This window comes from Venustampulla echinocandica (assembly GCF_003357145.1).
Source record: "Venustampulla echinocandica strain BP 5553 chromosome Unknown scaffold_4, whole genome shotgun sequence".
NCBI lineage: Eukaryota > Fungi > Ascomycota > Leotiomycetes > Helotiales > Pleuroascaceae > Venustampulla > Venustampulla echinocandica.
This window is the reverse complement of record NW_022474209.1, coordinates 821,824-836,740: the sequence shown is the minus strand read 5'-3', so window position 1 is coordinate 836,740 and position 14,917 is coordinate 821,824. Positions and strand designations below refer to the sequence as shown.

Genomic DNA, 14,917 nt, shown 5'->3' with positions numbered 1-14,917 from the left:
AAGGTGTTGAGAATATGGTATATTGCCTCGATTTGAAGTCTGAAAGGTCGGCACAAACGATTTTCCAGAATAAATGACTCGAGATAAGGTCTGTGAATCTGAAGTTCAGTTAACCTTTGGGAGACTGGCGACTACGCTAGACTGGGTATGGGTATCGTTAGCTTCTACGGTTTGAGCCTAAAGCAAAGTGGGTTTCTTATATTATTAATCAAAGAAACTGACCTGTTAGACATCCGTCAAGGAATTAAGGATGCTTTCAAATAATATAGCAGTGAGAGTGAGGAGGCGGAAAAATCCACATGGCAGTACTCTATATCGCTACATATTATAGTAGAATTAGGAAAATGATAAATTGTGGTTGAAGTAGGAGGTTTCGGGAGCGTTTGACGGAAGGGAAGCTTGAGGTATAGGAGTGTATGGTTTTCAGCGTAGGAGACATGCAATTATCCAGTGACGACAAATATTAGTTGGGAAGCCAATGCAAAAGCACGATCTGAAGCATATTGTATATCCTAACCATATACGCACGCCAAAAACGGCATGGAAAACCAAAACAGTCTTTTTCGCTGTCTGTCTAAGTTTTAAAACGCCCAATGCGGACAATTGTTCCTCCACTACAAACGATCCAACAATCCTGCGCTCTCAAGCATCAGCACAATTTGATGCACTGCGCTCCTCACGCTCGTCTTCTCAATGTCAACAGTCAGGTCTGCCTTGGCGGGGTCCTCATAGGGATCATCGACACCGGTGAAGCCCTTGATCTCGCCATTTCTAGCTTTCTGATAAATACCGCGCTTGTCGGTCTTCTCGGCATGCTCGAGGCTGGTCGCGACGTGCACGAGATAGAAATCACCGTACTTCTCAACCAATTCCCTGGCGTGTTGGCGGGCATCCTCGAATGGTGCAATGGGAGCGGCGATGACCGCTGCACCAGCACGTGTCAGTTCCGAGGCAACAAAAGCGATGCGTCCGATGTTGCGGGTACGGTCAGCACGGCTAAATCCAAGCTCGGAGGAGAGTTCAGCGCGGACCGTCTCACCAAGGAGAAGGGAGACGGAGCGGCCTCCTTGCTGGTTGAGCGTGACGTGGAGAGCGCGTGCGATCGCATCTTTGCCACTGTTCTGGTATCCAGTGAGGAAGACGGTAAAGCCTTGCGCCGACCGTGGAGGGTGGGACTCTCGCAGGACGCGGACGACTTCGGGGTAGGAGAACCACTCCGGAATCTCGCGACCTGTTCGCAGACGATTTCGGAGCTCGGTACCTGAGATATCCAGAGTTCTGATTCCTGCTGGGACCTCATCCTTGGGCCGGTACTCGTCGCTATCAGGAAGGTATGTCATCATCTGGAAGGGAACAACCTCGATACCAAGCTCGCTCTTATATTTCTCAACGGCATATTGGGCATCATATGGGCCATAAAATTCCTCGCCCTGGCTATTCTTGCCTGGTCCGGCGTGATCACGCCCAACGATGAAGTGAGTGGCTCCGAAGTTCTTGCGGATAATGGCGTGCCAGATGGCTTCACGAGGGCCACCCATACGCATGGCAAGAGGAAGGAGGCCTAAAACAGCCATTCCATTGGGGTATCTTGGAAGCAGGGCCTGGTAGACACGGACACGAGTGAAATGGTCAATATCTCCTGGCTTTGTGAGACCAACAACAGGGTGGATGAGGACGTTTGCTTGACGAGCTCGTGCAGCGCGAACAGTCAATTCTCGGTGAGCTCTGTGCATGGGGTTTCGAGTTTGGAATGCGACAATCTTGGACCAGCCAAGCTTATCGAAGTGCAATCGCATCTCCGCTGGGGTAACTTCTGGGAGTTAGCTTTGCGGCTTCCAAAAGGCGCGGAATTCCTACATCTGAGGGCAACATAATCGTAATGCTCGAGGCGGTTGATAGCATCTAACTTTCCACCAATGTAATATTCGTGGGTAGTATTGTAAAGATACTTCACCGCTGGGTGCTCCTCATCTCCACCAAAAACCTCCTTGGCTTCCTTTTGCCTATTATGTGTTAGACCGGGTTCCTACTAGGGTGCAGAGTGGATTGATAAGCATACTTGTCTGGTTTGTAAAGGTCATCAACGGTAATGATGGCCAAATTTCGGTCGTCACGGAAATCGCGGAGGGTAATTCTTGCCCCCGGCTTCACGGATAGCTCCTCAGCCTGCTCCTTGGTAACATCGAGAGTAATGGGCATGCTGAAAAGGTTGCCATCGACCAATCGATTGCTCTCAACGACGCTGTAGGAATTTTAGCAACTGTACAAAAACGACCAGTGTATGAGCGCGTCTCGTCATACCCATTGTAATCCTTCTCGTTCATGAACCCTGGAAGTTGTAGTCCCGTCAGCGTTGTTACGGAGTCCGAGGCCGAAGGCCGAGACCGAAGAATGTGCCAACATGAAGACTACCGACCTTCAAGGGGAGAGAAGCCTCCATTGAGGATGAGCTCAAGATCGCACAGTTGTCTCTCGGTCAAAACGATAGCTGGTAGAGTTTCGGCCTCAGCTGCGAGCTCTTGGTGGCGTGGCAAATCTCTGGCAATGAGATCCCTATCCAGCGTGTCCTGTTAGCAAGGGAGATCCTCCAGAAGCCGGGAATATGGAATCTAACTTGAGTTCGCCGCCGTGAGGAGGATTCGCCATTGTTGCTTGAGTGGGGGTGGAGGACGTGGGAATCAGCACAAAGCAGCAATCGGGGAGGAGTAAGAGGTCGCGGGCGAGAGAGAAGACTGTTGGACAGAGGGAAGAGCAATTGGCAGCAGGAGGACGAGGAGGAGGAAGAGAAGGATAATATGAAGAACGATAGATCAACAATCCCAAGAAGAAAAGTAGAATAAAGCCAGGGCACCAGGGACCGGGACGCAGGAACACTAAATACTGAATACGTAGTTGAGTGGCCGACGGCAAATATAATAGCGGGGGGGCCGGCAGGGCTGCGCAGCCTCGTCGAGCACGCAATTGCGCCGCGCCCACTCGTCACCCCCTGCCAAGTATCCGAGCCATGATTGGCTGCAGGGCTTGGCCCGGCGGCGAGGCGGCGGATTGGTGCCTTGTGGTGCCTTGTGATGATGCCTTAACGTGGCTGGCTGCGTCGTTATGTGGCCTTATGTGGCCTTATGCGGCCTTATCTGGCCTTGCAGATAATCCAGGCCACAACTTCCGCGTGGACTCGGGACCTCCCGCTAAGTCCCGTGATATCTCCGGTGGCTGACTTAGCATGGCTGCTTTAAGTTTAGTACCTGAAGGTAAGACCAGAGACTTAAACTAGAGTCACACCGAGGGAAGACTACATGTACGGAGACTATCCGGTCAGTCTAAATCTAATCCGCTTGCCACAGCCAGATTGAATTATCTACGATCGATCGATTCCCTGGCTCCGCTCCGCTCCACTCCCTGGACCAACGCTTAATTAGTAACTTGTACCTTACTCGATGCTGGCACAGCTAGAAGGTTGTTTTGAAACCCACTACTTCGTATAACCCAAACGATGACCTAGAGGGAAATCTCCCTTCCGATCATTCCTGTTATGCGCACCGCAAACTTGGCCCACGCGGTTTGAACATCGTGATACGAATGGAAATCCGATGTGTTATGTAGGTTCAAGGCTCGCAGATTAGCATTGGCCATCAGTTTTTAAGTCCATACCTCGAGAGCCAGTGCTCTTCCTATGTTGTAGGGCGTTACATGCGTCTAGAACTTGTTCCATCGAAATTCCCCCTTCTCTACTTCGTACATCGTCAGTTATCTTTGCAGGAGGACGGGTTTTCATGGATCATGTAACAGATCTACGCACGTTACTACTTTACAAGATTCGGCGCCTATCTGGTCGAGGATTAACCTTCGAGCGAGACACTTTCGTCGACGCTGCTATCGCCAAAGACCCTGCGCTGACCCTGAGTGTTCTAGCAGCACCACGAATTTAGGCTCGCGGCTCGAGTCTCACCGGAGCCGCCATTGCGACCGGCGGTAGCGCTATAACTGCCACTGCCTAATAACTTAAATACGAACTTAATATATCCACTATGGAAATGTGGGCGGAATTTCCGAATTGCGGAGAACTGAGGGTGGACTCGTGGAAGGGGGAAGATAACGATGCAATTATACAACTATTCCGGCAACGGCAACGGAGGGAGGAGGCTGCGAATTTGAGCGTATAAATACCTTGACCTCGCCCTTTTCCTAAAGTTCGCTTTCTTGCCCGTCATATCCTTACCTACGAAGTACTACCTACGGCAATATATCCGCAATAATGCTCTGCCTAACCGCTGTTCTCACCCTTGCTCTCCTCCCCTTCTCTCTTGCCCAAGTCTCTGATGACTTCGAAGCTGGATGGGACCAAGCAGCATGGCCTACCTACGCGGCCGACTGTAACCAAGGCGGCAAAGTCACCCTTGACAGCTCTACCGCCCACAGCGGCAAGAACTCCATAAGGGTCGATGGTGCAGGTGGCTACTGTGGACACATGTTCTTTGGCACGACGAAGGTCCCTAGCGGCGATGTTTACGTCAGGGCTTATGTGTAAGTTTTTGTGGTGGCAGAACTACTCGATTAGAACGCTAGGAGGGGGAAGCAATTTTATAACTAGCATCAAAAGGCAATGCTAACATATATCCTCTTCTAGCAAAGCCTCCAAGGCCCTCACCGATTCCCACGTCTCTTTTATCACGATGCCTGACTCTGCCCAAGGCAGTAACAAGCATCTCCGAATTGGTGGCCAGAGCAAAATTCTAATGTACAACCGCGAGTCCGACGATGCCACCCTCCCCGACCTCTCCCCCCAAGGTATTGCCACCTCCACCGCCCTTCCCACTGGCAGCTGGCAATGTTTCGAATACCACTTAGGCACCGACGGCACTGTTGAGACTTGGTTAAATGGCAACGTTATTGCTGGTCTTACTAGCAAAGCGGGTGTTCCCAATAGCAACGCCGCCCAGTGGCAGAGGAGCAGCATCAAGCCTAAAGTCACCGGTGTCTACTTCGGTTGGGAGTCGTACGGTGGCGATGCTAATACCTTCTGGTACGACGACATCTCCATTAGCTCGACCCGTGTCGGATGCACTTAAACTACCAACCTGCACGACCGCCAACGCGGAGTGTAAGGGCGGAAACGGAAGTGAGAGCTTAGTGACAGCAAAGTCTAGTAAGCTGCTATCATTGTGCGGTAGAATGCTGCAAATCGTTGTGCTTTTTTCTACGCCGAAGTCAGCGCCGACAACTGCTGCCGTTTAAAGCAATGTATTCAGCTAGACTCTAGCTGCAAATTACTACTTTCTAAGAACACCTTCTTAAACGACGGTATAAATCAAGCCATCAAGTGGCTACTTGACTGTGAAAAAGCCAAATACTGTGTAGACCGGATTCGATTTCTAATTCAATGCTTGCAAAATCCCCGCCAACAAGGATTATTGCTGTCAGCATACTAGATTCTCCAATCGTCAAGCTTGTGAACCATAGAGAATTTCTAGTCGAAATGTTATATTTTACTGTAAGCTATAGCTAAGGCGAGAAGATGCCAGTGCAGCTTAAAAGTGGTTCCCTTGATGATTTCCAAATTTCGACCAGCTATGAAAAGTTACCCGCTACACACCAGGCAGTTGATATTTATAATTTATAAAATTAAACGCACGATTATTTGTGAATAGACGCACTGTGCACGGAGTATTATTCGAGATTTAAAAGTAGATTGGCCTGTAGTAAGAATAAGAATCAGCCACGTACGCTATCCTGCCTGACGCTAAAGTATAACACTCTGGGCGCGAACACCTTGGCCCTTCGGGGAGTCGTACAAACTAACGTGCTACTCTAGTGTCTAGCTTCAAAATCGACTTCCTTTGCGAGGGACTGAACTACGAACTACAAGGGTGGAGCGAGTAAAGGTGAGCAGAGGGCTGAAGAGAGGGAGAGAAAAGCAGCGAGGGATTACAATATGAGTAGCTTGGCGCACCTGCAAAGGGAGGTGAGGATTAACGTGAAACAACTGGAATTGTGATGTTGAGTTGCGCCGAGTTGGCTTGAATAGGTATGAAGCATTTGGAATCATTCTCCCGTATCCATCATACCCGCTGCACCAGTTGATTGTCGCGGTTCGCCCAGCATCGAAGACCTGGGTGAAAATCTAGGGCCTGGCCAAGGGTAATTTACTAATATCAAAGATGTTTTCAAATAGGGGATGAAGCTATGCATCAACAAGTCGGAATCCGAGATCCGGGTTCTCGATATGGCAGCTCGAAGGGCTCGGCTATGGGGGAGGATGGGCAAGGGCATCGAGGAGGATAGGGCTGGATATGGGGTACGCAGGGGCAGAGTAGATAATTGTGTTCGTGACGGGGATTTTATATTCCATCATATGGAGGCTTTGCTTTACTCATAGGTGTTTTCATTGTATTGCCCCTAATTTGTTGTTTCCATTCACTCAAAAAGTATACACCACGTGATGGCCCTTTGTCCCTGAAAATCTTATCTTATCTCCGAAAGTCTTACTCGAGTAATCTTCAACTTCGGAATTCGGATCAACAGCCAAAAGACCGACGCTAAGTCCAAACACCTTGATCGAGTCTCCGTTCGTAACGTCAATATTTTGATTGTTGGACTTCTCACCGTCTATCCCCGCCGTCACCGAGAAACTACACCGCTGCTATACTCCTTAATCATGTCAGCCATTGCAGCAACCAAGGCCCAATCTAGCCAGCAAGCAAAATCACTGGTATGCCCTTTTCTCGTTAGCTCCGTTGCTCTTCTAGCTCTTTGGTGGCATAGAGGCTCAGCGATGACTCTATGAGAGCAATACGAGCGCGCGCAGAATATAACAATTACTAACTTTGGGGTTCTACCAGTATCGACAGCTACTACGGCAAGGCGAGCAATTCGCCGCATACAACTTCCGCGAATATGCGAAGCGGAGGGCCCGGGATTCCTTCAGAGAACACAGGGATGTGCAGGACTCAAGGGAGATACAAGAGTTGATGCAGAAGGGGTTGAAGGAGTTGCAGGTGATGAAGGTATATAAACCCCAGATTGGATTTCATTAGAGATTCGCGGCTGGGATCGGGGTGCTACCTAGAGCTGCGCCGATCGAAACAACAGAGTTCAAGCTCCAATAGACGTTTGCTGACTCCTGGGACACAGAGGCAAACGGTTATTAGTCAATTCTACCAAATGGACAAATTAGTGGTGGAGGGCGGGAAAGCAGTATGCAAACCCTATCGCAAAGGCTCGAGAGGGCCTGATGAAAACAGTTTTGCGAGAGGATAAGCTAATTTAACGACAGGGCAAGGAAACAGGAAGCTCGGGCAGTATAGTCAGACAGAAGGATACTGGGTGAGTCAACATATACCGAATTACCGCAAGCTGCTGCGCATTAGCTAACATTATGTAGCTTGGATTGAGAAGAGTTGGTGGACCTTGAGATAAAGATGCATCATGGAACAGCGATATATTAATGAGGAAAGCTATACCTTGAAGCGCTCATCTGTATGATTATGTATATTGAAGGAGTTTCAAGGTTTTATACCAGGTAATTTCCGGATGGGACTCAGTTGCAATCACCACTCTGATGAAATCATCGTTAGTTAGCGTCGGTGTTTCATCTACGGAGAATATCTCGAGTTTATGGAACTGGAAACTGCCTGTCTAAGTGTTGAAATCATTTACATAATTTCTACGCTTGTACATATCCATTCCTCACTTGCTGGTGACTGACAATTTTACCCTGTTTCGGCGTTTTCATGGCCAAGTGCCCTTCTAGCAAGATTTTGTAATTTTGTAAAGCTGTTACTTTCTTGTTAAGTATACAATAGGTCTCAGTATTAGTAAATCCTAATTCCTAATGATCAATAGAGCCGGTAAATTAAATTATCTTTTATTGACCCTTTCCGATGGCTGGAGTTTAAAGTCAACACGTGACCTGCCGCGCTAAGATTGCACGTCCCGATCGCGATATCGACAATTGGAACCTCACAATTCACCATACGCGCTCCACGACACAATCCCCTCGGACCATTCCCGATTCCACATTATGTGTTCCACCCTTTAATTTCACATTATACCGCGCAGCTTACCCACCGCTACTGTAAGGATGCAACCGTTTTCCTCTATCCCGTAACCTGCTCTCATCCTTAGCCCGGGCGCATTCTAACTTGGCACTCTTGTCTAGAATCTGGAACTTAAACCGAGACTCTCTGTGCGGCTGAGAGACCAATTCAAGACTTTCCTGGGGAATATATACTTATATTTGGACAGCTCCAGGCCTGGACTTACTGCTCGGCTATCAATTGAGTAATCCACCAGAACTTGAGCAAACGCCACTCTACGATTTGCACCAACCACGCCTTCACAGACTTATTAGATACTGCCTTCCTTCCATATAAACAATCGCGCGCGGGTTCACACACTAGTATTCCTCTCCATCTACTATAGATCTTGGCTCGAAGAACCTCAGTCATCGAACCCAATCACATTCATTCTCCTTCCTTTCGACCTTGCGGTTTCTGCGGAACAAACCCAATATATTTATAGGAAGCTATGGCACCCGGGGTAGGCTGAGTCTATACCCAGTGGCTACTTATGTTTCGACTAACTCTTAGAGCAGTACAGAACGCAGAACAGACGCCAAAACCGGACAGGATATGCGGATCACGACGTGTTCGAGGGCCTCCCTGTAAGGCATTGGCGACGCGATTATGTTACGGTTGCACCACCCGCAGCTCAAGAAAACAACACGTCTCAGAATGATATATGGGCAGTCGAACTTCCGCATGGTATGCCGAAAGATTCACATCTATTACCTCAACATAGCCAAGATCTATTGCGTGCTGCACGATCAGGGAGGATATACAAACGTCCATCTCCCGCTGAAGAAGAGGAAGTTGACCCGGAAGCTGCTCTTGGAGAAAAATCAGAAAAGAAGGATGATGAAGGCAAAGATAGGGGATTCTCAGCTAAAGCTTGGAAGCAAATACCGCGACATCTGGAAGGTCCCGGCGAGGAGCACTTAGCCAAACGGAGGAAGGGCTTGGTTACCTATACCCCAAAAGCACCACAGGCCGCCGAGCCAACTCTCACCAAGGCAACTGTCCGGCGAACTGATGCAGCTGGGAATGAATATATACAGGATGTTGTAGTACCACACGGCCAGCAAATCGAGGGAGAGGTCATCGCTCAAACTGTAGTTCCTGGTCCAAGTGCTGCAGCGACAGATCCATACGCCGTTCAACCCACACCCCCTAAGCGGAAGTCGTCATCCAAGAAGAAAGCTAAGGCATCGTCTAAAGGTAGAAGAAAGAAAGCAGCCGCTCCTACAAGTGCGCCTCAACCTATGTCAATTGATGGGACAACTTCAACTGATGGAACAACTGTTGGAATTCCGCGTACTGAGGTAAGATTACACCCAATTAGGATTTGTTTATGGCGTCAATTAAATATATTGCAGGTTATCAAAACTGAGACGGATGTCAACACAATTCCTGCTGATACTCAAGATGTTGAAATGGCCGATGGGTCGAACGTGGCTTCGGACGACGAAGATGGTGAGGATGGAGAAGATGGTGAAGACGGCGATGACGATGAAGGATCCGTAGAAACACAAAATTCGCCCTCGACAGCACCTAAAGCCCCCTCACCTATGCCACTTACCGCACCAAGCATCAAGGAAATTCCAGACCTCAGCCCACCTCCGCCAAATACTGGTGTGGCCGGACCGCCTTTCATCGCCCGTCTCGAGATGGAAAAGTCGGAAGGGAAATCCGGCAGTCCCCTGAAAATCGTAGCTTTGGCTACCTCTACTGTGACGTCTCCCACCGTTTCACCAACTATTTCTGCTCCGCCGCCTGTTGCTGAAACCATTTCTCCTCCCCAGTTGGATACAACTGAGATCCCCAAACCCGACATATCCACTCTTAACGAGGAAATGCAAGAGCCAGCCTCCACCGCGGCGCTAACCGACATCCCGCCACCTCCACCAGAACCCACACAAGCTGAGGAAGAAGTGGCAGTAGAAGTACGAAAAGAGGAAGAGGAAGAAGAGGCCATGCTTCTCGACATCGTTGAAAATGCAAACAATTCCAATATAGGTGCAGCAGCGCCAGAACCACCCCCCTCCAATCCATCCCCACCACCTGCAATCATCGAGCCTCCTCCAACTGTCTCCGAGGCTGTCGCGGAACCCGAACCAGCAGAGACCTCGCAGCCAGAGGCGCCTGCGGAGCAGCAAGCTGAAGGCACCGATGACGATGATAGTTTCCCCGATTTGTTAGGTAGTTTAGAGAAATCTCTAAATCAACATCCGCCGCCTCCTCCCCCGGAGGCTGATGAACCTACTAAGGCTGCTAGTCCGGCAGATGTTGGCGATGAAAAGCCAGCGGAAGACGAAAAGCCTGCGAGCGATGAAGCTCCAGTGAGCAATGAGAGTTAATGAGCACGAATTGATTTAGAACCGATAAAGATATCTGTTCATTTGGTGCCAGATGATGATGTGGGCACTGTGCGATACCGTTTGGCTACTGGTTACTGGCCTTTCGCTTGGATATGAGATACTCGGAAACTTGGCTTCTTGGCTTGGCGTGCTGTAGGCTTTAGATAGAAATGTCTTGGAAATATATGGTTTCCCTCAACCTTGGAATTTCTATTTGCAACGCCATTCTTTTCCCGTCTTGTTGAAGAGGAAGTTTAAAATTTAAAGAGACTTAAAGTAATCGGATTCGAGCGTTTGCTGGAGCTACCTTATGGCCTTTTCGACGTGTCTTGATGTTTCAAATTTCTCAGCCCAGCAGTCGCGAATAATATCTCCTACTAAAAGCCGCGTCACATCGGGAAACTCCTCTGCGGCATACTTCTTCTCAACATCGTCAGTCTCGAGTTCCTCAAATGGCATTTCCCAAGCCATTATCTCGTAAATAGCAGATCCTAAAGCAAAGAGCTCCTGTTTGAGGGAGGGGCGACGGTCGAAAGCTCTGCCTCGAAGGGGCACTTCATAGTGGATCTCCTCAACGATATTGCCCCTAGAAAGATCTACATCAACTGCAGCACTTCCAAAACCCCCAACCTTGACACACCAGCCAGGGAATAAGAATAGCTTGCGGCAGCTGATATTGCAGTGCATCACGTTCTTCACATGCGCATGTGCCATTCCGCTCGATATTCCTAGAGCCATCCTTAGCCGACCATCTTGAGATGGAGGGGCAGTTCTGTTGTGTCTGATAAACTCGCGGACATTGCCATACGGTGCTCACTCTAACCGTAGTGAATAAACACCCGGATGAACCTCGACGAGCCCGTAACACTTCAAGATGTGAGCATGTTCGCCAAGCCGCCGATACACCCAGTCTTCTTGCGCTAGAAGCTTTTCGCATCCATTTTCCTCTCTATATGCACAATGTTGGTCCCCATCCCAGATTTCATAGCCTTTGAGCGCAGTCTTTTCCGTCGCTGGCTGTAGACACGATGGGGACCTGCCGATGCCAAGGAGCTTGTGTGGCACTGTAAAGAGGCAAAAGACGACCGATGAGTTTGTATTTCAACAAGAATTCAAATCAATGAGTTAGAGACGCCGTCTCAGATCCGACGGAAGTAGAATTGCGTGCAGTGCGACCTGGTCAGACCGCTAAAGTCAGAATAACTTTGTGCATTGATTGACTATATGAAGCTAGCGTGCTGCTCTTGAGCCACGATATCCTGTGGGTCACATGGTCCAAGATTATCGCGACAACATCAAATCATTGATACTGCTTTATGTAGTGTCTTCTCAAAACTTACGGCATATAAATCACGAAGGCTGAAAGGAGGGTAATTTATTCAAAAACTTCAGATTTATGAGGTCTGTCTGGCTTGGATAGATTGAAACGAAAGACCCAGACTATAGAGCCTCCATCACTACCGATATCCATGCCCGGTCTAACATCATTAAATCCTAAGGTTAAGGTTGCCCAAATTCTATCATACAGGGGAGTAGTAAGGGTGTGGTATACGAGGAGGACTAATATTATCGTCTACTCGTATTAGCGATGGGTAGATTGATGTGACTTGCTGCTCGACTCTCTGAGGACAAAGCGGACAGTCACCCCCAACCGCTTGCGAAGTGTCCTTGGTCAAGTTGGGACAATAAAGGCATTTTTTCTCATTGACGCACTCTTCCGTAATGACTTTCTTTTCGTGTGTATGCTTGTCGGGTGTCCTCCCACAGCGCCTGCATCTTTTGGTATAATTTATCTACTTGCACATAATGAGTGTGATGCGATAGGTGGGATAGTAATAGTTCTTGTAAGCAAGCGAATGCTTCAGACTTAGGTTATGCTTGAGAAGGAACAGTGTATGGTTATAGTATTTTCTAACGCTTCTCATGCAGTTGGAGCCAACATATATGCCTACCTACTCTCACGCTCTCGATAACTACGAATACGTACTTCGGGGATAACTAATAAGCAAGAAGTAATTCTACATCTTTGGGATTAGGTCGTAATAAGCCAAGGTGAACCAATCGTTATTACCCTATCTTGCGGGGTAGACCAATGGGAAATCCAATCCATGATTAGATCCTGTCGGCTCGTCCCATCCCCCGCTAAGTCACCGAAAGGGGCATTAATAATATTTGTCTTAATGGGCCGGTTCTTCAAGAGACATCGCCAACCAGAAGCAGAAGCATCCCCCCTTCGATCTATCCTGTCGAAGTCTTCTAACAGGCTTTCTCTCTCGTCAAAAAGCGATCATCTGCTATGGCTATGTCTTCTCACAGTAATGTGAAGTTATCTCCCTCGCTAGTATCATTGATCAGGAATCTTTATTAAGGGCTATTCAAGCTCTTATAACTAGTTATCCTAACTACATTTTATTTCATACCTTATGTCTTTTCTATTATTTACCTATCGCGGGATTCAATCAATCCACCAAAATCCCAACTATTTGATCAAAACCTCCATCTCCTCTGCGGTAAACCCGAAAACATGCAGCAAATCCAGCAAAGTCTCCCCGTTCAGTCTCGCCTGTGCCTCCATCTGGACAACCGGTTTCGCATTCCACGCAACGCCCAACCCCGCCACGCCCATCATGAGCAGATCATTCGCGCCATCACCAACAGCGACGACCTGTTCAACCGGCACGCCTTCCTTTGCTGCGATCTCGAGCAACAGATCCCGCTTGCGCTCCGCGTTTACGATGGGGCCTAAAGCCTCGCCTGTCAAGGTGTTCGAAACAGGATCGATTTCTAGAGTGTTGGCGTATGCATAGTCGATGCCGAGGGAGTCGGCCAGCCATTGCGTAAGGGGGATAAATCCACCTGACAAAACAGCGGTTTTGCAGCCCATGCGCTTGAGAGCCTTGATCAGTTCCCGAGCTCCCTTAGTGGGGGTTATTACATCCCGGAGCTTGGTGAAGATATTTGCGTCTACGCCCTTGAGAAGCTGAACGCGTGCGCGGAAGCTGGAGGAGAAATCTAGCTCGCCGTTCATTGCGCGTGCGGTTATCGAGGATACTTCTTCTTCGACGCCGATGGAAGCTGCGATTAGGTCGATTGCTTCTTGTATTATGAGCGTGGAGTCCATGTCGAAGACTACTAGGCGGGGGTAGCGGCGCAGGACGGTGTCCGGTTGGAGGATTACGTCGACGTTCCATTCGCGCTCGAAGCGGTAGAGGAGTTCGTGTTTGCGGAAGTCGGAGAGGGAGAGGTAGGTTGGGTCGGGGGTTGGGGAGAAGGAGAGTTCGACGATGGAGGGGTGAGTGGGGTTGTCGAGACAGCGGTGGGAGGAGGTGAGTGTGTGAGTCCCCCGGCGAGAGGGCAGACTGGATATTAGGTGGAGGAAGCTGGTGAGGCAAAGGGGGGAGATGTAGCTTCCGTAGAGGTGGTCGAGCGGTTCTGGGTCTGGTGGTGGCGGTTCAAGAGGAAATTGGGACATATCCTCCGTGGGTGCGAGGTTTGGATGGATAATTGAGGATGGTGAGCTTGTATTTGTAGACCTGATTGGGGATGGGGCGCGACCGCCAGGGTAGTCGGTGATTGCTGCTCGCGGAGACTTTGATTTATAAAATATCGTTGCGACGAGACGGTCGGACGAGGTCCCTGGTGCGGGCTGGCAATTCGAGTGCGACAACGTATGATTGAGGCCGCTATCGATGATCTTTGGAGGGAATTCGGGCGATGGGATGCCATTGTATTTAAATATTTTAGGTGGTTGCGTCGCCTTCGGGGCCAACGTCGCATTTTGGGTGCTTTCAAGGATGCTATCGATACCTTCGTGGCCATCGGGCTGTGGGGGACGATATTGCTGATGTTCCTGAAAATAGGAACTGCTCCGCATGGCGCCTAAGCTGGGGCGACCAATCTTAGGTCCTTTAGCGGCGTCCATGGTGATTGTATTGCGTTGCGCGAGGCCGTGGGCTTCGAATTGTCGCTGGTCGCAAAGCGAGGGTAAAGAAGTCTAAGGAAGTGAAGTGGTGCCGATCAACAGAATAGAGGGGTCGAGTACTTCGTGCTTCGTACCGGAGTAAAATTCCGGGGGCGTTTTTCCCCTCTAAGCGAATGACGACGGGCCAAGGACGAGACTTCACAACTGGGAAGTTGATGAAACGAAATTCTACACCTAGAAATAAATGACTATCTAGATGGTTATTTGTTTAATAAATGATGAAGATTAAAATTAAAAATAAAACCATAAACTAATCCTAGCATAATAGAGTAGCAGGAACTAACTCTAGTAATTCAGATCTAGTATTGACCTAACTAGGTCTACATAGAGAAATGAAAATATTACCAAAGGGAAGAGAATTATCTCTAGCAAAACTCTACTTAGCGCATAATTTATTTATTCTAATAAATAATACCCTTGACTCTCACCATCCCTAAATCCCTCCTGTCCTTATCAATCTCAATATCTCCACGTAAGTGCGGTAGTGCAGCGGGACCACGCCTGTCACTAGAGGGTAAAAGCCT

The 14,917-nt window shown here is 48.9% G+C and overlaps 6 protein-coding genes across 6 annotated transcripts; 3 read left to right on the top strand and 3 right to left on the bottom strand.

Moving 5' to 3' along the window:
* Window positions 1-614: 614 nt before the first annotated feature.
* Window positions 615-2,646, bottom strand: BP5553_06571 (Sulfate adenylyltransferase; the record flags this gene model as incomplete). Its single annotated transcript, XM_032015194.1, has 6 exons — window positions 615-1,810; window positions 1,858-2,003; window positions 2,060-2,242; window positions 2,302-2,329; window positions 2,417-2,553; window positions 2,615-2,646. The coding sequence occupies 6 exons, from the start codon at window positions 2,644-2,646 to the stop codon at window positions 615-617; spliced, it is 1,722 nt and encodes a 573-aa protein (XP_031868615.1).
* Window positions 2,647-4,252: 1,606 nt separating this feature from the next.
* Window positions 4,253-5,066, top strand: BP5553_06570 (Uncharacterized protein; the record flags this gene model as incomplete). The annotated part of the gene is made up of 2 exons (XM_032015193.1): window positions 4,253-4,521; window positions 4,625-5,066. The coding sequence occupies 2 exons, from the start codon at window positions 4,253-4,255 to the stop codon at window positions 5,064-5,066; spliced, it is 711 nt and encodes a 236-aa protein (XP_031868614.1).
* A 1,586-nt stretch (window positions 5,067-6,652) lies between these two features.
* BP5553_06569 (ISD11 Iron-Sulfur protein biogenesis, Desulfurase-interacting protein) lies at window positions 6,653-7,388 on the top strand (the record flags this gene model as incomplete). Its single annotated transcript, XM_032015192.1, has 5 exons — window positions 6,653-6,706; window positions 6,837-7,001; window positions 7,129-7,191; window positions 7,271-7,320; window positions 7,379-7,388. The coding sequence occupies 5 exons, from the start codon at window positions 6,653-6,655 to the stop codon at window positions 7,386-7,388; spliced, it is 342 nt and encodes a 113-aa protein (XP_031868613.1).
* A 1,135-nt stretch (window positions 7,389-8,523) lies between these two features.
* Window positions 8,524-10,411, top strand: BP5553_06568 (uncharacterized protein; the record flags this gene model as incomplete). The annotated part of the gene is made up of 3 exons (XM_032015191.1): window positions 8,524-8,535; window positions 8,591-9,376; window positions 9,431-10,411. The coding sequence occupies 3 exons, from the start codon at window positions 8,524-8,526 to the stop codon at window positions 10,409-10,411; spliced, it is 1,779 nt and encodes a 592-aa protein (XP_031868612.1).
* A 303-nt stretch (window positions 10,412-10,714) lies between these two features.
* On the bottom strand, window positions 10,715-11,149 carry BP5553_06567 (uncharacterized protein; the record flags this gene model as incomplete). Its single annotated transcript, XM_032015190.1, has 1 exon — window positions 10,715-11,149. One exon carries the CDS (start codon window positions 11,147-11,149, stop codon window positions 10,715-10,717), a length of 435 nt encoding a protein of 144 aa, XP_031868611.1.
* Window positions 11,150-12,890: 1,741 nt separating this feature from the next.
* On the bottom strand, window positions 12,891-14,333 carry BP5553_06566 (Phosphoserine phosphatase; the record flags this gene model as incomplete). Its single annotated transcript, XM_032015189.1, has 1 exon — window positions 12,891-14,333. The coding sequence occupies one exon, from the start codon at window positions 14,331-14,333 to the stop codon at window positions 12,891-12,893; it is 1,443 nt and encodes a 480-aa protein (XP_031868610.1).
* Between the last annotated feature and the right edge of the window lie 584 nt (window positions 14,334-14,917).